Source organism: Melanerpes formicivorus, unplaced genomic scaffold (assembly GCF_026170545.1).
Source record: "Melanerpes formicivorus ecotype bairdi unplaced genomic scaffold, bMelFor1.0.p_v2 SCAF_46, whole genome shotgun sequence".
NCBI lineage: Eukaryota > Metazoa > Chordata > Aves > Piciformes > Picidae > Melanerpes > Melanerpes formicivorus.
In genome coordinates this window covers 1,308,092-1,332,046 of record NW_027142398.1, presented here as the reverse complement: position 1 = coordinate 1,332,046, position 23,955 = coordinate 1,308,092, and the positions used below count along the sequence as shown (strand labels likewise).

Genomic DNA, 23,955 nt, shown 5'->3' with positions numbered 1-23,955 from the left:
GAGGAAAAAGCCACTTTGCCCTCCTGGGTCCTGTTTCTGATTGCTGGCACATGAAAGCTGCCACTGCATAGAGCAAGCCCCAGCAGGAGTGCTTGGTGCCCTTGCAATCCACTAATGGCCAAGTGCTTGGGCTTTGGGTTGCTCTGAAGTAGAGGATTTTGGAGCACAATCAAGTGGAACAGCTGGAGCTGTGTGTCCAACACCCACCAGAGAGGTTTCATGGCAGCCCAGAGATTATCAGTTCACCTTAACAGGCAGCCAGCTCTGCCAGGCCATGACACTGTGACACAAACTACTCCTCTTGACTGAGCCACCAAAGGCAGCACTTGTCTGCCACAGGACTGAGTAGAGACCACATGATCTTGAGATCAGGGAGCAGTAGCACTTAGGAAAAGCCCAAACATAAGCTAGGAAAGGGTAAAAAAGTAGAGGAAGGATTCCTCCAGTGCCTGAAAGGGGCCACAGGAAGGCTGGAGAGGGACTGTTTGCAACAGCCTGCAGTGACAGGACAAGGGGCAGTGGTTTGAAATTAGAATCACAGAATCAATAAGGTTGGAAGAGACCTCAAAGATCATCAAGTCCAACCTGTCACCCAAGACCTCATGACTACTATCAGAAAAGAGCAGATTTAGACTGGATGTGAGGAACAAGCTCTGCACCAGGAGGTCAGTGGAACACTGCAGCAGGTTGCCCAGCGAGGTAGTTGTGGCCCCATCCCTGGGGATACTCAAGGTGAGGCTTGTCAGGGCTCTGGGCAACCTGATCTAATAGAGGATGGCCACAGCAACCCTATGCAGAGCTGCAGGCTGGGGTCAGAGTGGCTGAGAGCTCCCAAACAGAGAGGGACCTGGGTGTGCTGATTGACAGCTGCCTAAACATGAGCCAGCAGTGTGCCCAGGTGGCCAAGAAGGCCAATGGCATCCTGGCCTGCATCAGGAACAGTGTGGCCAGCAGGAGCAGGGAAGTCATTGTGCCCCTGTACTCTGCATTGGTTAGGCCACACCTTGAGTCCTGTGTCCAGCTCTGGGCTCCTCAGTTTAAGAAGGACATTGAGAGACTTGAATGTGTCCAGAGAAGGGCAACAAAGCTGGGGAGGGGTCTGGAGCACAGCCCTGTGAGGAGAGGCCGAGGGAGCTGGGGTTGCTTAGCCTGCAGAAGAGGAGGCTCAGGGGTGACCTCATTGCTGTCTACAACTCCCTGAAGGGAGGTTGGAGCCAGGAGGGGGTTGGTCTCTTCTCCCAGGCAAGCAGCACCAGAACAAGAGGACACAGTCTCAAGCTGCACCAGGGGAGGTTTAGACTTGAGGTGAGGAGAAAGTTCTTCCCTGAGAGAGTCATTCATCATTGCAATGTGCTGCCCAGGGAGGTGGTGGAGTCCCCATCCCTGGAGGTGTTCAAGAGGGGATTGGATGTGGCACTTGGTGCCATGGTCTAGTCATGAGGTGTTGGGTGCCAGGTTGGACTTGATGATCCTCGAGGTCTCTTCCAACTTTAGTAATACTGCGAGGATGTCCCTGCTCACTGCAGGGGAGGGGGTGTGTGTGTAGGACTGGATGACCTTTGGAGGTCCTTTCCAACCCAAACCATCCCATGATTCTATGATTCCTGCACTAGCTTTCACTGGATTGGGAAACTCAAACCAGCTCTGCAATAGATGAGGACAACTGCAGCCAATCCCACACGCCCAGAGCCGTTTCAGGCCTGGCACTTGCCAGGCTTGGGGGAAGCACTGATTTGGGCCTGTATTACTTATTTTTTTTTTAATAGATCCATTTGAAACCAACCAAAGCCAAGTGTCAGGATTTCTGGAGGAAGCAGTGCCATAAAAATGCTAAGATGATTTTATTTATGGGTGGTGTTGTATTTAAAAGCAGAGAGGAATGCGTGAGTGATCGTGTTGAAAGAGCTGCATGTGCTGGGGTTTAATTATGCTGGGAAGGCTACAACTTAGGGTTAGCTGCTAACCAAGGAATTCCTTGTGCAATATCCTGCACAAGTGAGAAATGAGTAATTTAAAGCAGTCTGGGGGCAAATCTCAATTGCACATTTGAAACAGAACTTCAGGCTGGTAACTGGAAACACGCACGTGGAGCTTTCCTGTCCACAGCTGCGCTCCCAGCGGGGCTGCTGCTGCTGCTGCTGCTTTTGCAGTAGCCCTTTCCATAGGATCATAGAATCAATAAGGTTGGAAAAGACCTCAGGGATCATCAAGTCCAACCTGTCACCCAAGATCTCATGACTACTAGGCCATGGCACCAAGTGTCACATCCAATCCCCTCTTGAACACCTCCAGGGATGGGGACTCCACCACCTCCCTGGGCAGCACATTCCAATGGGCAATCTCTCTTGCTGGGAAGAATTTTCTCCTCACCTCCAGCCTAAGCTTCTCCTGGCACAGCTTGAGACTGTGTCCTCTTGTGCTGGTTGCCTGGGAGAAGAGACCAACCTCCACCTGGCTACAACCTCCCTTCAGGGAGTTGTAGACAGCAATTAGGTCTCCCCCGAGCCTCCTCTTCTCCAGGCTAAGCAACCCCAGCTCCCTCAGCCTCTCCTCACAGGGCTCCAGACCTCTCCCCAGCCTCCTTGCCCTTCTCTGGACACATTCAAGTGTCTCAATGTCCTTCTTAAACTGAGGGCCCCAGAACTGGACACAGTATTCAAGCTGTGGCCTAACCAGTGCAGAGAGTACAGGGCACAATGATTTCCTTGCTCCTGCTGGCCACACTGTTCCTGATGCAGGCCAGGATGCCATCAGCCTTCTTGGCCACCTGGGCATCCTGTGGGACTCCCTGTTTCTCTATGATGTAGAAGTTCACCCTCAAAGAAGTCCATTAACAGGCACAATCAGCAGTCCAACTCTAACCCCCTGTTTCTTTATGATGTAGAAGTTCACCCTCAAAGAAGTACATTAAGAGGCACAATTAGCAGCCCAACTCTAACCTAATGCTGCTTTCCTAACTTTAAAGAGCCACTCAGCCTTGGTGTTCTCCAAAGTTGGCCAAACTTATGTCTGAAGGTCCCACACACAGCCCTCATCTGAAGGACTGATGCTAGGGAGCCAAGCTGGCATTTACCCCACACAGCCAAGCACTTTGGGACGGGCTGGGAGGGACACAAACAAACAGCTGAATCACCTTGAAGGAAGCTCAAGCTTCAAAAGTCCCCAGGAAGGTAAACAGAGAATACCACAAAGTGAACATGTCCTTAGCTTGTGTTTTATTGCCATGACTGCTTGGAAACCACTCACTTGGCAGCAGTTCTCTGTCTGCTGTCTCTGTGCAGCTCGGGTAGGGGTAGAAGAGGTGACCTTTCTCTAGCGGGTAGGGGATCATCCTGAACGCTGCAAAGAGAGGGAGTGACATCAGAGCTGTGTCTGAACCCAGCCATCTCACAAAAGAGAACCAATCCTGTTGGAGGTGAATAAAGGCAGAGATTAGTCTGCTGTACAAAGGGGACAAAAAAAATAAGAGACTCACTGCCTTCCCATGTGCAGTGCAGCAGATTGAGAGCCCCTTCTATCCTCTTCCAGTGCTGCAGGTGAAAAAAGGCATAGGCTACGGCCTCGCTGTCCCCTCGCTTCAGGATATGCTCTGGAGGAAGCACCAAGCTCTTCATTTCTAGTAGATACTGCAAGTAATAACAAAGGGAAAGCACACTGGGTCAGTGTGGAATATCCCCCAAATCTTCCTGTGAAGCATCAACGATCAGCTGAGGCATAACTGAGCACCAGAATGAGAGGGCATAGTTTCAAGCTGCGCCAGGGGGAGGTTCAGGCTGGATGTTAGGAAGAAGTTCTTCATGGAAAGGGAGATTGGCCATTGGGATGTGCTGCCCAGGGAGGTGGTGGAGTCACCATCACTGGAGGTGGAAAGGAACAGGAAAGGAACAGGAAAGGAACAGGAAAGGAACAGGAAAGGAACAGGAAAGGAACAGGAAAGGAACAGGAAAGGAACAGGAAAGGAACAGACCAGACCAGGTTGGAAGAGACCTTCAAGATCACTGTGTCCAACCCATCAACCAACCCAACCCACCTAAACAACTAACCCATGGCACCAAGCACCCCATCAAGTCTCCTCCTGAACACCTCCAGTGATGGTGACTCCAATGATGGTGTTCAAGAGGGGATTGGATGTGGCACTTGGTGCCATGGTCTAGAAATCATGAGGTCTTGAGTGACAGGTTGGACTTGATGATCTTTGAGGTCTTTTCCAACCTTGTTGATTCTATGATTCAGGAAGAAACTGGATGGGGTGTTTGGTGCCATGGTTTAGTGGATGAGATGGTGTTGGGTGATAGGTTGGACTTGATGATCTCAAAGGTGTCTCCCAACCTGGGTAATTCAATTCTATTCTATCTCACCTAGAGGCCAGCTGCTACCTGCTGAAGAGCCCAGCCAGCCTGACCTCGCTCAACATGGGAAGCAGGAAAGCCACATCTGTGTGTAAGGCTCTTACACTGGGGGTTTCATACACAAAATATTGGTTGAGGGGGGAGAAACATCTTCAGTTAAGGCAGAGCAAAAGCACATTCCAGTGGAACACAGAGGGAGCAGAGCACCACAGGTACGCTGCTGATCAGCTACTAAAATAACCCCACAAAAACCCCAAGAGTATTTTTGCTCCTCATTTAATCCCTGGAAGGTTCATTGCAGGAGGCCAAGCACTTGTTAGTTCTCAAGTATCAGTAGCAAACCAGAAAAGCTGTCAGTGCTCTAACCAAAGGAAGATGAAGAAACCAAGGCCAGGGAAACCTTTGTGTGATGTGGTTGCGCTGGAGTACCACAAAGAATCTCTGAGTTCAGCCTGCTTCAAGTTTCAGCCTTCTCCCTGCACCAGAAGAAGATCTGATGCCCAGAATCATAGAATAGAATCACAGACTCAGTAAGGCTGGAAAAAACCTCAGAGATCATCAAGTCCAACCTGCCAACAAAACTATGACAACAAAACTATGGCACCAAGTCTACCTCAAAACACAGTTTCTACTTTGGCCAGCCCTAACCCAGCAGAATGAGTGCCAAGAGCTCCTTTGTCTGTGCTCCTTTGGCACTGTGACTTGGTTGAGGGAATCACAGAATCAGCCAGGTTGGAAAAAAACTCAGAGATCATCCAGTCCAGCCTACTGCCTACTACCTAACACCTCCTGACAACTAAACCATGGCTCCAAGTGCCACATCCAAGCCCCTCTTGAACACCTCCAGGGATGGGGACTCCACCACCTCCCTGGGCAGCACATCCCAGTGGCCAATTCCTCTTTCTGGGAAGAACTCCTTCCTCACCTCCAGCCTAAACCTCCCCTGGCACAGCTTGAGACTGTGTCCTCTTGTTCTGGTGCTGCTTGCCTGGGAAAAAAGCCCAACCCCCACCTGGCCACAATTTCCCTTCAGGTAGTTGTAGAGAGCAAGAAGGTCTCCCCTGAGCCTCCTCTTCTGCAGGCTGAGCAACCCCAGCTCCCTCAGCCTCTCCTCACAGGGCTGTGCTCATGGCCTCTCCCCAGCCTCGCTGCTCAAGGAACACAAGGATCAATCCTTTCCCATTTCCCCTAAAACCACTGGGCATGCAATGTTGCTTCCTCACCACAGATGATAAAAACACACAACTGAAAAACCCACTCCTGTTTGCAGCTCTGTTTTCACAGGCAGAGGAGCTCCTACGCCGCTGCAGTGAGGCCTTCAGCTCCGGCGTTCATCTGCGGGCTGCTCTCTCCTAGCATCCAGTGTCTCAGCCCATAACAGCCAAAGTTAATCCCCCACCTTTGATCAGTGGGGCTGGGCTATCCCTTTGACTGTCTCCCAAAGTGGCAGAATGCAGCCAACCAGCCGATTTATTTCAGCAGATGCCACAAACTATGAGATTATTTACTAATCCACTTGGAGGACTTAACTTTTCCCATTCAGATTCTTGAAGGAATGCAGGAGGGGTTGTGCCCTGGCCAAATAAAGCACATTTACTGCCTGGCTAGGTTCTTCTCTTAGTGCCTTGGGCCTGCACTCCAGAGGGTAATATTCCTGCTAATCCTCTCTAATCCTCTTCCAGGTTGGTTTTTTTTGCCTCTCTGTGTGTGTGTGTGTGTAATTTTCCTCCCCCCACCCCCCTCTTTTTAACACAGTGAAGGATCACTCACACAGGGCTGCTGTGGGAAAATGGTCTCAAATATCTGACCCCTGACCTGGCTCCTCCTGCTCTCTGCACTGCCCACTCTGCCACCACAGCGACCTGAAAGCTCCACACTGCAGGCACTGCCACCACCTGCCTCAACTCCAGGCTGTCTCTGTGCCCAAGTCATAGTTTTCATAGTTTCATTCAGGGTTGGAAGGGACCACAAGGATCATCTAGTTCCAACCCCCCTGCCATGGGCAGGGACACCCCACACTAGATCAGGCTGGACAGAGCCTCAGCCAGCCTGCTCTTAAACACCCCCAGGGACGGGGCCTCGACCACCTCCCTGGACAACACATTCCAGGGCTTCACCACTCTCATAGTGAAGAACCTCCTCCTCACATCTAGCCTGAATCTCCCCACCTCCAGCTTCATTCCATTCCCCCTAGTCCTATCACTACCTGAGATCCTGAGAAGTCCTTCCCCAGCCTTCCTGTAGCCCCCTTCAGATACTGGAAGGCCACAATTAGGTCACCTCGGAGCCTTCTCTTCTGCAGACTGAACAGCCCCAACTCCTTCAGTCTGTCCTCACAGGAGAGGTGCTCCAGCCCTCTGCTCATCCTTGTGGCCCTTCTCTGGACACCTTCCAGCACCTCCACATCCCTCTTGTAATAGGGGCTCCAGAACTGGACACAGTACTCCAGGTGGGGTCTCACCAGGGCTGAGTAGAGGGGGAGGATCACCTCCCTCAACCTGCTAGCCACACTTCTCCTGATGCAGCCCAGGATCTGATTGGCTTTGCAGGCTGCAAGTGCACATTGAGAGCTCCTGTTGAGCTTTTTGTCCACCAGCACCCCCAAGTCTCTCTCCTCAGGGCTGCTTTCCAGCCAGTCACTGCCCAGCCTGGATTTGTGCCTGGGATTGCCTCGACCCAGCTGCAGGACCCTGCCCTTGCTCTTATTGAACTTCATGAGGTTGGCTTGTGCCCACCTCTCCAGCCTGTCCAGGTCCCTCTGGATGGCCTCCCTTCCCTCCAGCCTGTCTGCTGCACCACACAGCTTGGTGTCATCAGCAAACTTGCTGATGTCACCACAAAGACAACCATTCCACAGCCTGCCAGGTTTATCATGTCCCTGTTTAAGCACAGAACAGGCAAGGTATCAGTGGAGAGAAGATCCTGGGTTTTCCAGCTGCAAGGAAGTCTTTACCCACAATAAAGATCTGTGAGAGGCCCAAAGGAAGGCTGCAAAGATTGTTCCACACAGCAGCAAAATGCAGTTACAAAGCCCTGATTTGAAGTGGCCTGAAGAGGAGGCAGCCTCCTAGCCCTGCAAAAATGCTTCCCAACTTTCCAAAGAAACCCCAGCCCTTGTCAAAGCAAAACTCAGAACCCAAGAGAAACAAACAGGATTTTATTTGCCTTATGCAAAAATGATGCTATGTGCAAAGACAACCACTGCCACAGATGGCAGAACAAAGGGAGCTCTGCTTTCCACCCTCAGTTATTTTTAGCCCATGGGACAGCACAGACTGCAAATTCAAGCCCCAGATTTTCTTCCCCCTCTGCTCCACTGCCACTCATTGGGCAAGTTACTTGGTGCCTCTGTTCACTTGTCTGCCTTGAGTGTTTCAGAGCAGCATCCCAGCTCTGCCCTCTGATAAACTGGGCTTTCAAGGCAATAGAAGCACAGGTTTTATAAGCCTTGTCCCAAATATTTGGTAACAGCAAAGTATGGTTCTGCTTGCTTTATTAAAAGGCTGCTTCTTAACACATGGAGTTTGCTGATTCCTTCAGTGCCTGGGTACAGATTCTGGTGTGCAAACACATCTGCTTCTTCCCTGTCCCCCAGGCTTGTGTGAGGGGAGGAAATGGTGGCATGAACTCACAGAACTGTCAGGGTTGGAAGGGACCTCAAGGATTATCCAGTTCCAACTCCCCTGCCATGGGTAGGGACACCTCACACTGCAGCAGGTTGCTCACAGCCACATCCAGCCTGGCTGCAAACACCTCCAGGCAGGAGGCTTCCACCACCTCCCTGGGCAACCTGTGCCAGGCTCTCACCACCCTCATGGGGAAGAACTTCTTCATAACACCCAATCTGATTCTCCTCACTTCTAGTTTCCTTCCATTCCCCCTAGTCCTGTCATTACCTGACACCCTCAAAAGTCCCTCCCCAGCTTTCTTCTTCAGATCCTGGAAGGCCACAACAAGGTCTCCTCATGTAATAAAAGCAATAAGAGAGGATAGGTCTACAGCTAGCAGCTCACATTAGTGCAACCTGGAATCAGTTTCTGTGACTGCCTGCAGAAGCACAGCAGGCAGCTGGCAAGCAGCACTGTGTGAAATGCTACCTAACTCCTTTTTTCCAAGGTGTATGAAGCTCCTGCACCAGGGGGAGGACACACCACAAAAAGAACTTTCAGATAATGATAATGCCTGGTAATCTTCTGCCCCTAAAGGCAGAGGCCAAAGAGGAACAAAAAAAAAAGCTGTCTGAGACTGTCTGAAATGAACTTGCTGTGCTCTTGATCAGTCATGCACACAAGCAGCAATTTCTCCCAGCAATTAGCTTTCTCAGTGCACATTCTATTGGATTGGACAGGCAGACAGAGCAGAGCAGTCTGCTAATTCAAGCCTTCACAGCACTGGGCACCACGACTCCATCATCATTTGCAGAGGATTAGGTCCCAGGACTAAGCCAACCTACTGCAGTCAAGGTTTCAAATTGAGTGCATCACCAGGACAGTAAGCAGCACTCTAAGATTTTCTTCCCCCCCACATACACACACTGCTTAGGGGGGGTCAGGATGCTTTGAGTAATGCCAGACATTAAAATGCAGCCTGCAGCAAGCCCAACTCTTCATCTTCTTTATATGTGGATGGAGAAAATAAGTGAGTGGGGACCTCTCCATAAGACAAGTTCTGGAGCCAAGCTTGGAAGCACAGTAGCAAAAAGTATTTTCATAGAATTATCAGGGTTGGAAGGGACCTCAAGGCTCAGCCAGTTCCAACCCCCCTGCCATGGGCAGGGACACCTCACACTACAGCAGGCTGCTCACAGCCACATCCAGCCTGGCCTTAAAAACCTCCAGGGATTTGGCTTCTAACATCTCCCTGGGCAACCTGTGCCAGTCTCTCACCACCCTCATGATGAAGAGCTTCCCCCTAACAATGCTCATAGGATTTTGAAATACTCTGAATGGTTATTGTGTGGAGAACTTAATTTGGCTTTAAATACCTAGGCTCCTATTTATTAAGTCTTAACCTCACCCAGTTAAGGTCCTTCACTACCACACCACATACAGGTGCCTGGTTCTACCAACTGGCCACAACAATCCCAGGTGGTGCTACAGACTGGGGTCAGAGTGGCTCTAAAGCAGCCAGGCAGAAAAGGACCCGGGGGTACTGGTTGATAGCAGGCTGAACATGAGCCAGCAGTGTGCCCAGGGGGCCAAGAAGGCCAATGGCATCCTGGCCTGCATCAGGAACAGTGTGGCCAGCAGGAGCAGGGAAATCATTCTGCCCTGTGCTCAGCACTGCTGAGGCCACACCTTGAGTCCTGTGTCTAGTTTTGGGCTCCTCAGTTTAGGAAAGATGTTGAGCTGCTGGAAGGTGTCCAGAGAAGGACAACAAAGCTGGGGAGGGGTCTGGAGCACAGCCCTGGGAGGAGAGGCTGAGGGAGCTGGGGTTGCTTAGCCTGGAGAAGAGGAGGCTCAGGGGAGACCTTCTTGCTCTCTACAACTACCTGAAGGGAGGCTGTAGCCAGGAGGGGGTTGGCCTCTTCTCCCAGGCACCCAGCACCAGAATAAGAGGACACAGTCTCAAGCTGTGCCAGGGGAGGTTTAGGCTGGATGTTAGGAAGAAGTTCTTCCCAGAAAGAGAGATTGGCTCTTGGGATGTGCTGCCCAGGGAGGTGGTGGAGTCACCATCCCTGGAGGTGTTCAAGGAGGGATTGAACAAGGCACTTGGTGCCATGCTTTAGTTGATCAGATGGTGTTGGGTGATAGGTTGGACTTGATGATCTCAAAAGCCTTTTCCAACCTGGTTAATTCTATTCTATTACTGCATTTTCCAATGAGTTGAAAAATAAAGAGGTTAGAAATCTTGACAGAAATCCCTTTTCTGACCATCCCCTGCTGGCAAACAACTTAACTGAGCTACTGAACACTTCTGATACAAACCCTGGAGTGTTTAAACACCTCAACAGCTGGAGTTAGGACCTACTTCAAGAAAAGATGGAGCTCCAAAGGCTCCAACAGCCAGAGGATCACAAACCATGGCTTTTGTCAGAAGCCAGCAAGAAGTGGCCCAATAGGAAATAGAATTCTCTCACCTTTGGAACGTGAGGGTTGAATTCCACAGCTCTGTGAATTGCTTCCACAGCGTTAATCTCTGCTGTGCTGAGCCCTCTTTTGGAAGCGGTCTCTGGGGAGAACCTGAGGAGAAAAAACCCACACTGACAACAGCAATGAAGAATAAAAAGCTAACCAGGTTGTTTATTTCCTCCAAAGGGGATCTAGATCTTTTAACTTCCTGTTTTCCAGCACAGCCTAAGATGAGCAACAAGCCCCTGGTGTCCCCAGAGCGCTCACTCACCTTTCTGAAACAGCTCTGGCTTTCAGCAGGGCTGCTGTGTAACATATTGCTGCTGATTTGGGCAGACTGATATCTGTGATAAAATAAAACCATTAAACTGTGAGATTTTTAAGGCAAGACAAACAACCTTAAACCCACCATCCTCTGAGCTTAAAGACTTCTTTACCTTTGGGGTTTATCAGCCACCACCACCGGGCAGATCGCAGCCCCCAACGAGGGACCGCATTTCTTTGCGGGGGCTTCCTTCTGCTCCCCACTCAGTCCCAGTTTAACAACTCAGAGCTGCAGTCAGGTGGGAGAGAGGAATTGGGTTTGTTTTCTTCAGGGCACCCTGACACTGTAACTGACCTCAAAGAGAAATGCCTGGAGAAACACAGCCTCAAGGCCAGGCAACTTTCCCTGGAGTAACCCCCAAAAGGTTTAAACCTTCTCATTGTTGTGAGGGTAGAGTCCCAGAGTTTTTACACAATCCTGAAGGAAAGCTTGACTAGGAGCTGACTAAAACCATGACATTGCAGACAGGTAGACAAATGAGAAGGAAAAAATGCAATTTCCATTCTTCTCCACAGTGGGGGTGGGGTGGGGGTGGGGAGAGAACAAAAAAGATTCTTTTCAGTCGCAGGTTTCGCAGAAGATCCAGGGCCAAGTTTGAGCTGACAATTACAGATTAGGAGGTTAGCACCCCACAGTACAAGTTTACTTTAAAAGCAGACAAAGTCTGGGGTCTAATTCCCAAGTCCCATGTTGTGTATAGTCAGATGGCTCTTGCTTTTTTTGTAAATCCCATCCTGGGCTTGTCCATCACTTACTGGAAGTCTGGCTGTCGTGTCAAGCAAAACACAGGGGGGCTACAGAGAGTCTAAAGCTCATATTCACTTTTCCAGATGCTTAGGGGAGGAGGAAAAGAATATATATATATATGCTGAGATGAGATGAGATAGATAGATATATCAGCAACCCTTTCTAAAGAAAGTGTTGCAGTTTGTGATGCTAACACAAAGCAGCACCAGGCAGAGAGCAAATGGTTTTGTGAAGTGAATAATCCACCGAGAAGAAAGCAGAGAGGAGCAGGCTGCCAGGGTGGCCAAGCACAAAGAGGCCAGGTTTTAGGTAAAAATATCCTGATTTTGATTCCCTGAAGCAATCAAGAACAGAGCCACATGAGCAGACAGGGGCTGCTCAAGGGGAGGGAATGACTGCCACAAAACACTGCCGCTGTGTCCCCTCCTCTCTGCAGGCGACAGCGCTGCCAGCAGCACTTTGCACGCCAGCGACGAGGGAATTATGGAGGTGACAAAGCCCTGAGGACAATAAGGAAGTCAATATTTAATGAACTGTTTATCTAGGCTTGCACAACATCTGCAGTGTGTCAGCTGAGGTGGAAAGTGAAAGGAATCATTTAATGGAGCAAAGCCTGCACACCTCTGAGCCCTGGCAAGCAGCGTGCTGGCACGTGGCAAACCTCTGCTGAGCAGCCTCCACATGACAGAATCGTGAGGCCAAGCCTGGGAGATGACAGAACTGAACACCACCTCTGCCAGCTGATTGCCATCTCTTAATTAGGGCCCTGTGTGCTGACTGACAAAGGCTGATGAGTTCAGGCACAAGCAGGGATGGAGAAGAGACTTACAAAGCTTCAAATGATCCCTGGACTGCAGCAAAGGGAGCTCCAAGATTTCTTCACAGATAAGAAGTTAAAAACAGAAGAAGTCATTTGTGGGCAATTTGGCTTGCCTGAATTTTTTTTCAAATTTCAGCATTTGAAAGCAACTTGGCCTTGCACTCTTGAAGCACCTGCTTGCTGCTGAGGAAGGGAATCCAAGTGAGATCTTGGATAGACAACTGCTTTTGGACAGCCACACCATGCCCATCTCTCCCATAGCCTTACCCAAGCCCACCAGCAGCCCCCCAACAGGCACCACTCACCATCATACTTGGCTAAAACTGCCTGGACATCTGCATAAGCCTGCAACTCCAGCAGTGCCTCCAGGAGGTTTTCATGAATATTCAGCATGCTGAGAAGTGGAAACTCTTTCATCAGCTGCAAATGAGTAAAGAGAAAGAACCACAGAATTGCACCAGAACCCTTGGAACAACAGAAATCAGCACAATAATTTAACCTTCCTCCACCTGGTTTAGAAACTGGCAGAGAAGCAGCCTGAAGAGAAGCAAGGAAGATGAAGGAAGGTCCTGCACCTAGGTTAGGGTAATCCTAGGTATCAATACAGGCTGGGGGATGATGAGGTTGACAGCAACCCTGCAGAAAAGGACTTGCAGGGCTGGACAGGAACCCCTCAGTGTGCACTTGCAGCCCAGAAGGCCAGTGGCAGCCTGGGCTGCACCAAAGGAAGCATGGCCAGGATATTAAGATAGATCTCTCTGCTTAAGAGAGACTTTATCTTTATTTATCTTAAAATAAATCTCTCTGCTCTGGTGACACCTCACCTGGAGTGCTGTGTCCAGCTCTGGAGCCCTCAGCACAGGAAGGACAGGGGCCTGATGGAGATGGTTCAGAGGAGGGCTATGAAAATGATCAGGGGGCTGGAGAAGCTCTGCTATGAGGACAGGCTGGGGGAGCTGGGGGTGTTCAGCCTGGAGAAGAGAAGGCTCCAGGGAGATCTAACTGCAGCCTTCCAGTACCAGAGGGGGGCTATAAGAAGGCTGCAGAGGGACTGTTTGCAAAGGCCTGCAAGGACAGGATGAGAGGAAATGGTTTGAAATTAGAGAAGGTTTAGATTGGATGTTAGGAAGAAGTTCTTTAGCATGAGGGTGATGGAACACTGCCACAGGTTGCCCAGGGAGGCAGTTGAGGCCCTATCCTGGAGATATTTAAGGTCAGGCAACCTGATCACAATGTGCAAATCTCATTGGGAATTAATTCATAGTATCATAGAATCAGTCAGGGTTGGAAGGGACCACAAGGATCATCCAGTTCCAACCCCCCTGCCATGGGCAGGGACACCCCACACTAGATCAGCCTGGCCAGAGCCTCATCCAGCCTGAGCCAATTCCATTGTAGCACTCAGAAAGGAACTTCAAACCACCCACTGGGACAATGGGACTGCAAACCCAACAAGCTGCTGCCTTTCTTCCTACTTTTACTCACATCTCTCATCATTTTCACTGCTTCCCGGATCCTTCCCAGTTTCCTTGCACACATAGCTAGCCTCCTTTTCACATAAACCAAGACATTGGTGTCTCTTCCTGATTACAAAGACAAAAAAAAAGAGAATTAAAGCCTCTCACTTTCAAGCCTTACCTCTCCTGCCCTCTTTCAAACAAACCCCACCACAATCTCCCAGGCTCTTCCCTAACCACACATGAAAGGCTAACACACAACTGCTGTCCCAAGCAAGAGCCACCAGACCAATGCCAGCTACTTTGAACTACATTAAATGACATAAAAAGTCTATTTTGGGGTGGTTTTCGTCCCCAGGATATTGGGAGGAATCCAAGGAGGTGCTACTGACCACACTAATTGCTTCATTAGTCTGCTTTACTTGTCCAACAGTCATGCACTAAGCCCCAACCCACCATGGGTCCACAGCCAAACTCCACTGCCACTCTGCTCTGCCCTGGTGAGGTTGCATCTGGAATATTGGTGTCCCAGGCCCCTCAGTTGAAGAAGGACCTCAAGGAACTGCTTGAAAGACTCCAGCACAGAGCCACAAAGAGGCTGTCAGCAGTGGAATATCTCTCTGTGAGTGCAGGCTATGGGAGCTGGGGCTCTTTAGCCTGGAGCAGAGGAGCCTGAGGGGTGCCCTCATTCCTGCTCATAAAGATGTGCAGGGCAGGATGGGGCCAGGCCCTGCTCAGGGATGTCTAATGAAAGGACAAAGGGCAATGGGTGCAAGCTGGAGCAGAGGAGGTTCCATGTGAACAGAAGGAAAAACTTTCACTGTGAGGGTGCTGAAGCCCTGGAGCAGGCTGCCCAGAGAGGTTGTGGAGTCTCCTTCTAAGGAGACTTTCAAACCCCACCTGGATGCATTCCTGTGTGATCTGCCCTGGGTGCTCTGGCAGGGGAGGTTGGACTGGATGATCTCCAGAGGTCCCTTCCAACCCCTAACATTCTGTGATCCTGTGTTTTCCAAGTGCTATCCAGACAGTACAGCAGCTCACAGGGCAGCCCATGCACAGGCATGGCTAACCCAGCACAAACCCAAGAGCTTCTGTGGCTCCCAAGTCCTTACTCAGCTGTGCTTCATGCTGGGGACTTTGGGAATGGCAGTTCTGAGACTTCCTGTAAATCATTTCTCCTGCCTTCAGAGCCTGCTTGAAGTATCTCTCAGCATCCACAATAGTTGTTGCTTCTTCCTCAGCCAGGAGGACATATGCAGTGGCACAACTGGAACAAGACAAAACCCACTCATCATTCCAAGGGATAAACTTCAGCATTCTTTGAGTATATGTTACCAGAAAAAAAACTTTTCCTATTTCACAGGCAAGAAGTGACAAGAGGAGGAATTCTAACAGCAACTCCAACTATTTCCCTTGAAGCACTGAGAACAGTCTGGAAATTGTCTAGAGCAGTGGGGGGGTGGGGTGGGGGGGGGGTGGGTTGCTTTGCTTTTCCAAAAGCAGGAGTAGCCATTTCACACAAAACCTAGGAGAAAAATGAGTCACAGAAGCTGGTTGGGGTCAGAAGAGTGTTTCCAAAACCCCCTGCCAGCAGTGGCACCAGGGACCTCCAAACACAGCATGACCACAGAGCCACCTCAGACACAACCAATCTCATCTCCAATTCAGGCTGTTCCCCAGCTGCAGAAGTTCTCTCATTTGTTACTTGCTCCTGACACAAAGACTTAAACAAAATCTTTCCCCAAAGCTGTGCTGGATGGAACAGTTCAACGCTTCAGTGCAACTGGCAGCCCCCTGTGCAGTCCTCAAGAGCCACAGAAGTCCCTCCCCACCCCACCCCACAAGCTATTCAGGCTAACAAAAAAGCCCAAAAGCCCAGTGAATTCTTAGAGCCACCAACTGATTGTGTCTCAGTATCCCTGCACTTGCAGAAGCACAGAACTCAGGCTCCAAACTTACTCATTGTTCAACTCTAAAGCTTGATAGGCTGCTTTAATCCGGGCCTGGGGGTTCCGCTCTCGCCACGCCTTCTGCATAACTGTGTGGAAACACGGACAGGCTGGTGAGGGACAGAGGCACAGCACACACACCTGGCACAAAAGGGAGGCAAGGCTGCCTGCTAGCCCCTCAGCTCCACAGCTGCATTCCCTTCCACCCTGCACAGCCCTGACTGTGTGGCTGGAGAGCGGCCAGGCAGAGAGGGACCTGGGGGTGCTGGTCGATGGTAGGCTGAACATGAGGCTGCAGTGTGCCCAGGCAGCCAAGAGGGCCAGTGGCATCCTGGCCTGCATCAGGAACAGCGTGGCCAGCAGGAGCAGGGAGGTCATTCTGCCCTGTGCTCAGCACTGGTTGGGCTGCACCTTGAGTCCTGTGTCCAGTTCTGGGCTCCTCAGTTTAGGAAGGAGGTTGACTTGCTGGAACGAGTCCAGAGAAGGGCAATGAGGCTGGGGAGGGGTCTGGAGCACAGCCCTGGGAGGAGAGGCTGAGGGAGCTGGGGTTGCTTAGCCTGGAGAGGAGGAGACTCAGGGGTGACCTTATTGCTCTCTACAACTACCTTAAGGGAGGTTGTAGACAGGCAGATGTTGGTCTCTTCTCCCAGGCAAACAGCACCAGAACAAGAGGACACAATCTCAGGCTGTGCCAGGGGAGGTTTAGGCTGGAGGTTAGGAGGAAGTTTTACACAGAGAGAGTGATTGCTCATCGGAATGGGCTGCCCGGGGAGGTGGTGGAGTCACCATCCCTGGAGGTGTCCAGGAGGAGATTTGATAGGGTGCTCGGTGCCATGGTTTAGTTGATTAGGTGGTGTTGGATGATAGGTTGGACACAATGATCTTGAAGGTCTCTTCCAAGCTGGTTTATTCTGTTCTATTGTCACAGGGAAGTGTTTGCTTTCCGGCACGAGCCGCTACGAGGAGCGGCAAAACCTCGCACCCCAAGGCTCAAAAAGCAGCACCACCAGGGAGACTATTCTGCTCCTGTGAGACTCCACCTCCAATCCTGCCTCCAGTTCTGGTGTCCCCAGCATAAGGACACAGAGCTGTTGGAGTGAATCCAGAGGAGGCCACAAAGATGATCCAGGCCTGGAGCACCTCTGTTATGAGGAGAGGCTGAGGGAGCTGGGGGTGTGCAGCCTGGAGAAGACTCCAGGGGGACCTTAGAGCTGCCTTCCAATAGCTGAAGGGAGCTATAGAAAGGCTGCAGAGGGCCTTTCATGGTTTTAAGAGGAGGGAGAGTAGGTTCAGACTGCATCTTAGGAACAGGCTCTTTAGTACAAGGGTGATAGCACCGTGGCATAGGCTGCCATGGGAGGTTGTGGCTGCCCCCTCCCTGGAGGTGTTCAAGGCCAGGTTGGATGAGGCCATGAGCAACCAAATCTAGCTGAGAGGTGTCCTTGCCCAAGGCAGGGAGGTTGGAGTAGATGATCTCTGAGGTCCCTTCCAACCTGAGCCATTCTAGGATTATTCCCTGAGCACTTCAGAAGCACAGAGAGGTGCAGACAGCTCACAGAGCCAGGCAGATGGACAACTTCTACATTGCTACAGACTTCTGGAAGCATTTCCCTAAAGGCTTGTGGAAAGCTTGGCAGGAGCAACTGTTAAACACAGGCTCTTGCACAGGCTTGCACAGAACTGCAGGGTCAGCTTTCAAACAGAACTTCAAAGCAGATGGGGACAGAGTGAGCTGGGGCTTGCACAGGTATTGCTCTGACTCAAGCCTGAAACTGACTTAGACAACTACCAGATCAGGAGGGGTTAAAGGATTCCTTCTACATTCACAAAGCACATTTGAGTGGCAAAATATGGCAGAGTCAGCTCAAGATCTACTGTAATCACCAATCACCTCCTCATTGAGTGCTCTAGGAAACAAATGAAACAGCCTGAAGTGGATCCAGTCCAAAGGGCCCTTCAAAGGACAGCTTGAATTCAGTGGCATGGGCAGGTATGGAGCAAGCAAGTTCTCTTCTGTGACCCTAGATCCACCCCCACAGTGACTCTAGATCTCCCCCAATGACTTTAGACTCACACACACATACCAAAGACTCCAGACCACCCCACCACCACCACCAATGACTCCAGACCCCCCCAATGACTCCAGACCACCACCCTCCTCAATGACTCCAGACCACCAGCCCCCTACCAATGACACCACACACACCCCTGACCCCCCACAATGACTCCAGACCCTCCCCCCCCACACCAATGACTCCAGACCCTCCCCCCCCACCAATGACTCCAGACCACCTCCCCTCACCAATGACTCCAGACCCTCCCCCCAATGACTCCAGACCACACACCCCCCCACACCAATGACTCCAGAGCACCCCCCCCACCAATGACTCCAGACCCTCCCCCCAATGACTCCAGACCACACCCCCCCCCACCAATGACTCCAGACCACCCCCCCCACCAATGACTCCAGATCCTCCCCCCTAATGACTCCAGACCACCATCCCCCCACCAATGACACCACACACACCCCTAACCCCCCAAAGTGACTCCAGACCCTCCCCCCCCCCCCCCCCCCCCCAGTGACTCCAGACCACCCCCCCTGATGCTGCCATTAAGGAAAAAATCACAGATTGCATCAAGTTGGAAGGGAGCCTCAAAGCTCATCTTGTCCAACCCCCCCTGCAGGCAGCAGGGACACCTCCAATTCCATCAGAGCCACATTGAGTCTGATCTCCAATGTCTGCCAGGATGAGGCCTCCACCCACCACATCCCTGGGCAACTTGTGGCAAACCAAAGAAGGAAGACTCAAACTGAAAGCCAGCTTCTCACAAGCAAACCCAGGCAGGTGTGAGCTCCCCTTTTCCACGCAGCACCAACCTGCTTGCACACCACAGAGGAGCTCTGCAAGAAGCCCAAAGCCTGCTGCTCGTGGAGCTCCGTATCTGGCCTGTCTCAGGGACGATAAGAGCACTGCAGGACCTCGAGATGTTTCTTTTGGAACAAAACTTGCTGTCCAGCAGCAAGAGTAACGAGGCAAAAGGGTTTGGGTTTTGATTTGGAAAGAAAATATTAGTCTTGGCTTGGGAAGCCAGACGATACACTCCACTCTGGGAAGCCCAAACACAGCCTCCAGCCCCTGGCTGTGGCAGGCGGCTGACAGGTAATGCTTCCGCAACCCGACACCCAGACAGGAGTTCACACCCAGCCTGACAAGAACCAGGGAGAGCTTTCCACTCCTGTGCAGCAAGAGCAATCCAGTCCAGGGAATCTGCTTGTTACTAAGTTTTAAGGAGAAGGGGTTTGCAGTACCCTGTGGTTGATTATTTGAGAGGGACAAGATGTGGTAACGCAGCAGGGGCCCAGCAGCCAGCAGCTAAAGCACATCTCACTAAACACATCGGCTGGACCTCCTCAGCGGCTGAGGAAGGTTGTCCTTTCACACAGCTCTCTCCCATCAAGGGCATCAAATTGCTGGAGCAAGCCCAGAGGAGGCCACAAAGATGATCAGGGGGCTGGAGCATCACCCCTATGGGGACTAGCTGAGAGAGTTGGAGCTCTTCAGCCTGGAGAAGGCTCCACAGAGACCTCAGAGCAGCCTTCCACTGCCTAACGGGAGATACAGGAGAGATAAGGAGGGACTTTTTACAAGGCCTTGTAGTAACAGAAAGAGGGGCAATGGCTTTGAGATGGAAGAGGGGAGATGGAGACTGGAGATTAGGAAGAAATTCTTTAGAGTGAGGCTGGGGAGACACTGGCACAGGTTGTCCAGGGAGGCTGTGGCTGCCTCCTCCCTGGAGACATTCAAGACCAGGTTGGACGAAGCCTTGGGCAAACCTGGGCTGGTGGGAGGTGTCCCTGCCCATGGCAGGGGGGCTGGAACTGGATGATCTTTAAGGCCCTTTCCAACCCATTCTATGAATCTATGAAAGTACTTCACATGACAGCTTGGGCTTGTCCCTTGCAGGCTCCCACTGCAGACTCTGGTACCTGTATCTGAGGGCCGGAGGGCATCCGTGTCGCACGTGAAAAAGTTCTGATGGTCTTGAGCGGACAAGTTCATGTCATAGTAGGTAAGAGGCTCCTTCCCAGTCACCCACATGTATCTTGAACAGGAGAAATTCCAGTAAACAGTAATGCTGATGCCAAGGGGCTATCTGCTGTGCTGAACACCTAGTGCAGAATGGTTTTGTTTCCAGAAGCCTGAAGCTACAATCACAAGGCTCAAGTGCTCCAGGTTGTAAAGCGCTAAACAACTTGGGAGCTGCCTTCCTAGCAAGCAGCTTTTCCTATCAGATAACACAAGGAGACTTACAATACAGCCAGATCAGTTTAATGGAAGAGAATTTAGACTCAGAATCGCCCTCTCAGCCTCTGAGTAAGGTTCTTCCTCCTACTTTCCTCTCCAACCCCTCACAGCGTTACAGCGCTGTTTGCATTCTTAACATTGCAACTGCCAAAGCTTGGAGAGGTGCCTTGTAAACACAGGACTGGCAGCTATCAGCCCCTCTCATCTTGCAGGTCTCAGCTGTCTCCTGACATGAGCAGTGCAAGCTCTGTGAAGGAGCCATGTGCATACCCCCAGCTGACTGCAAACCAGGCCCTGGGAAGGGAGATAACAAATACCTGCTGTACTCTGCCCCTCGGAAAAGGTTGAGAGGATTTCGCCACACTTTGCACTCTGTGGAAGGGGAAGGAAGGAGGGAAAAAAAACAGTACTTTATGAATAAAGAGCACAAGAAATACCACCCTGACTTGCAAATGCAGTTTTACTTGCAAAATCTGCTTCCCTTTTTGTTGTTATATAACCTGGGCACATAATCATCACCTTCAAAAACTGCTGCTATCCCATAGATATTTTTACTGCCCCCCTCCCCCCCCCAGTCAGATATTAGGATCATCTCCCAAGGGAGGCAGTGAATTCTCCCCTTGAGTCCTGTGTCCAGTTCTGGGCCCCTCAGTTTAAGAAGGACATTGAGACTCTTGAAGGTGTCCAGAGAAGGGCAACAAAGCTGGGGAGGGGTCTGGAGCACAGCCCTGGGAGGAGAGGCTGAGGGAGCTGGGGTTGCTTAGCCTGGAGAAGAGGAGGCTCAGGGGAGACCTTCTTGCTCTCTACAAATCCCTGAAGGGAGGTTGTAGCCAGGAGAGGGTTGGTCTCTTCTCCCAGGCAACCAGCACCAGAACAAGAGGACACAGTCTCAAGCTGTGCCAGGGGAGGTTTAGGTTGGAGGTGAGGAGAAAGTTCTTCCCAGAGAGAGTTGTTGGCCATTGGGATGTGCTGCCCAGGGAGGTGGTGGAGTCACCACCCCTGGAGGTGTTCAAGAGGGGACTGGATGTGGCACTTGGTGCCATGGTGTAGTAGGCATGAGGTGTTGGGCGACAGGTTGGACTTGATGATCTTTGAGGTCTTTTCCAACCTTATTGATTCTATGGTTTTAAGACTCAGCTTGAGTGCTGGGCCAGCTCATGTCAACTATAACACTACCTAGAAAAGTTGGACCTTGATGATCCTTGGGGTGGCTTCCAGCCTGGCACTCTGTGATTAATAAGGTACAAAAGCACAGGGTAGGAAGACTAAGCACTGCCACTCATGCAGTGTTTATCTTCACAGAATCATAGAATTATTGAGGCTGGAGAAGACTTCTGAGATCATCAAGTCCAGCCTATGACCTATCACCTAACCTTGCAGACATTCAGACCAGTGAGCATCTCATGCTGCTGAGTCTCAGCTGAATGTGCAGATTTCCTAAATCACATTTTGATGATGAATAATAAAGCATCTGTCACCCATAAAAATCCTTTCATTTATTTCCACCATTGTTACTAAAAGGCATTGCAAGATGTAGGCCTCCCTTCACTTCCCACCACACTAAAGCAGAGGCACAGCCACTCAAGAGCCAGTTCCCGGGATGGAGCCTCAGAAGTGGGACAGGACCACTCACCTGGCATGCTCTGCCTGCTGGTCTCACTCTCCCCAGCAGAGAAGGCAGCTGGGGCTGGGGGGCTGCTCTCTGTGCCCCCAATGAGGGGCCTGAGGTGACTGACAGAGACCTGCTCGATGAAGGAAGTGCCATACTTTCGGAAGTGCCACCACTCAAACACCTGCCAGGGGAGCAAGAAAGCACCAGAGATCTCCTGGGGTGACACAAAACACTGGAGGTGAACAGCTCCACAGTGAGCACATCCCCTTGGCAAGGGACTGCGGATGGAACTTAACACACACATTAGTAACAATTATCTACCTGGGGCTGGCTTGTCATGGATCACCCACATGACATGAAAGACCAGGGGGGGAAAAAGGAACATTTTAGTCAAACCTGTGTTCTTCCCTTCCCAGCTCATGCAGAAAGAGCTGTGCCAGCAGAACTGCCCACACCAGCATGTCCCAGCCAGGGTGTGCAGAGTCAGCCCCCTCTGCACATGCTACCAGCTGAAGAGGGGCTGAATGAATGCCTTATTGTCACATCAAAGGGGTTAAGGTAGCTAATGGTGGCACAAAATTCCTCCAGAAAATTTACTGGGGGAAGCTAAACTCCTAAAGTAGCTAGTTTGAGAGGGAGAAAAACCTGAGTGCTTTCCTTACACACAGAGAGGTCTGCAGTTTGTGTGTAGCTTGCATTTTCACTGCACACAGACACAGAGATGTATAGAGACAGACCCTTCTCAAAACAAGCCTGAGTTCCTAACTCAGGTATAAGGTGTTTTTTTCCCCCCTTAGATTCATTCCAACACAGAGCAAAGGAGCCTGTACAAATACAGGCTAGGCAGTGACTGGCTGGAAAGTAGCCCTGAGGAGAGAGACTTGGGGGTGCTGGTGGACGAGAAGCTCACCAGGAGCTCTCAGTGTGCACTTGCAGCCCAGAAAGCCAATCAGATCCTGGGCTGCATCAGGAGAAGTGTGGCCAGCAGGTCAAGGGAGGTGATCCTCCTCCTCTACTCAGCCCTGGTGAGACCCCACCTGGAGTACTGTGTCCAGTTCTGGAGCCCCTATTACAAGAGGGATCTGGAGGTGCTGGAAGGTGTCCAGAGAAGGGCCACAAGGATGATCAGAGGGCTGGAGCACCTCTCCTATGAGGACAGACTGAAGGAGTTGGGGCTGTTCAGTCTGCAGAAGAGAAGGCTCCCAGGTGACCTCATTGTGGCCTTCCAGTATCTGAAGGGGGCCTACAGGAAGGCTGGGGAGGGACTGCTCAGGATCTCAGGTAGTGATAGGACTAGGGGGAATGGAATGAAGCTGGAGGTGGAGAGATTCAGGTTAGATGTCAGGAGGAGGTTCTTCACTATAAGAGTGGTGAGACCCTGGAATGTGTTGTCCAGGGAGGTGGTTGAGGCCCCGTCCCTGGGGGTGTTTAAGAGCAGGCTGGATGAGGCTCTGGCCAGGCTGATCTAGTGTGGGGTGTCCCTGCCCATGGCAGGGGGGTTGGAACTAGATGATCCTTGTGGTCCCTTCCAACCCTGAATGAAACTATGAAAACTATGAAACCATCAGAGAAGATCCAAGCCCACAATCCCAGTACAAAGGCACCCTCTAGAGCCTGCTCAGAACAAAGCTCGGTGCATCCACCCGGAGTGACAGCACCAGAGCGGGGCCAAAGCTGTCTGGGCAAGCAAAAGCAGAGACTACTTACAAATATCAGTCCAGATATAAAAGATGAAGTCACTGTCAGGGCAAAGTAGAACTTCGGAGTCAAAGTGCTTAAGAACACAGTCACTGTTAAGAGAAACAAACCCCAAGACTTAAGAAGTAGAGCTGGAAAAAACACAAACACCTTTTTGTTAAGCAATGCTGGCCATGCTGTAAACATCATGTAAACCACAGCCCCTGAAACTCCACAGATAATGTTGCTTTGTCAGACAATCCTTTCCACACACAATTTCCTGCCTGTAACCCGCTGTGACAGTGAGTTAGGTTACAGACTCCACTCAAAAGAAAATCAGGTCTAAGCTCTAGGACAAAGCACAGCCACAGCGTGGCTGCTGGACCACAACAAGCCAATTTCATCTCTTATTGCAGTGTAACCCCAAACGGCTAAGTGCTGTGTTAAGGCAAGTTTCTAGTCAAAGTCAAGAAGACAGATCGTCCACAGAGCTCTCCTTCGAGGTGTTCACAGCCCATGGCAGGGAATGCCCTTTTCCAGGGCTACTCTTCCCGTGCTTCTGACCCACACTAAACAGCAGCTCTGCCACCCACGCTGGGGGCAAAGAGCTGCCGGGCCCGGGGCTGGCAGCAAGCTCGACT

At 51.1% G+C, this 23,955-nt stretch overlaps 1 protein-coding gene across 2 annotated transcripts in view; it reads right to left on the bottom strand.

Moving 5' to 3' along the window:
• Positions 1-23,955, bottom strand: part of ST7L (suppression of tumorigenicity 7 like) — a 33,292-nt gene that overhangs the window by 8,678 nt on the left and 659 nt on the right. Inside the window, exons 2-13 of one of the 2 annotated variants that reach the window (XM_068159565.1) lie at positions 23,345-23,427; positions 21,659-21,818; positions 20,343-20,397; positions 19,707-19,822; positions 15,729-15,807; positions 14,882-15,036; positions 13,798-13,895; positions 12,618-12,732; positions 10,692-10,764; positions 10,429-10,531; positions 3,476-3,626; positions 3,247-3,339 (exon numbers count right to left, since the gene is read on the bottom strand). In XM_068159565.1, the coding sequence (XP_068015666.1) occupies positions 3,247-3,339; positions 3,476-3,626; positions 10,429-10,531; positions 10,692-10,764; positions 12,618-12,732; positions 13,798-13,895; positions 14,882-15,036; positions 15,729-15,807; positions 19,707-19,822; positions 20,343-20,397; positions 21,659-21,818; positions 23,345-23,427 (1,281 nt within the window). The remainder of the gene's footprint in view (positions 1-3,246; positions 3,340-3,475; positions 3,627-10,428; positions 10,532-10,691; positions 10,765-12,617; positions 12,733-13,797; positions 13,896-14,881; positions 15,037-15,728; positions 15,808-19,706; positions 19,823-20,342; positions 20,398-21,658; positions 21,819-23,344; positions 23,428-23,955) is intronic. The other variant, XM_068159566.1, reaches the window with a different exon arrangement.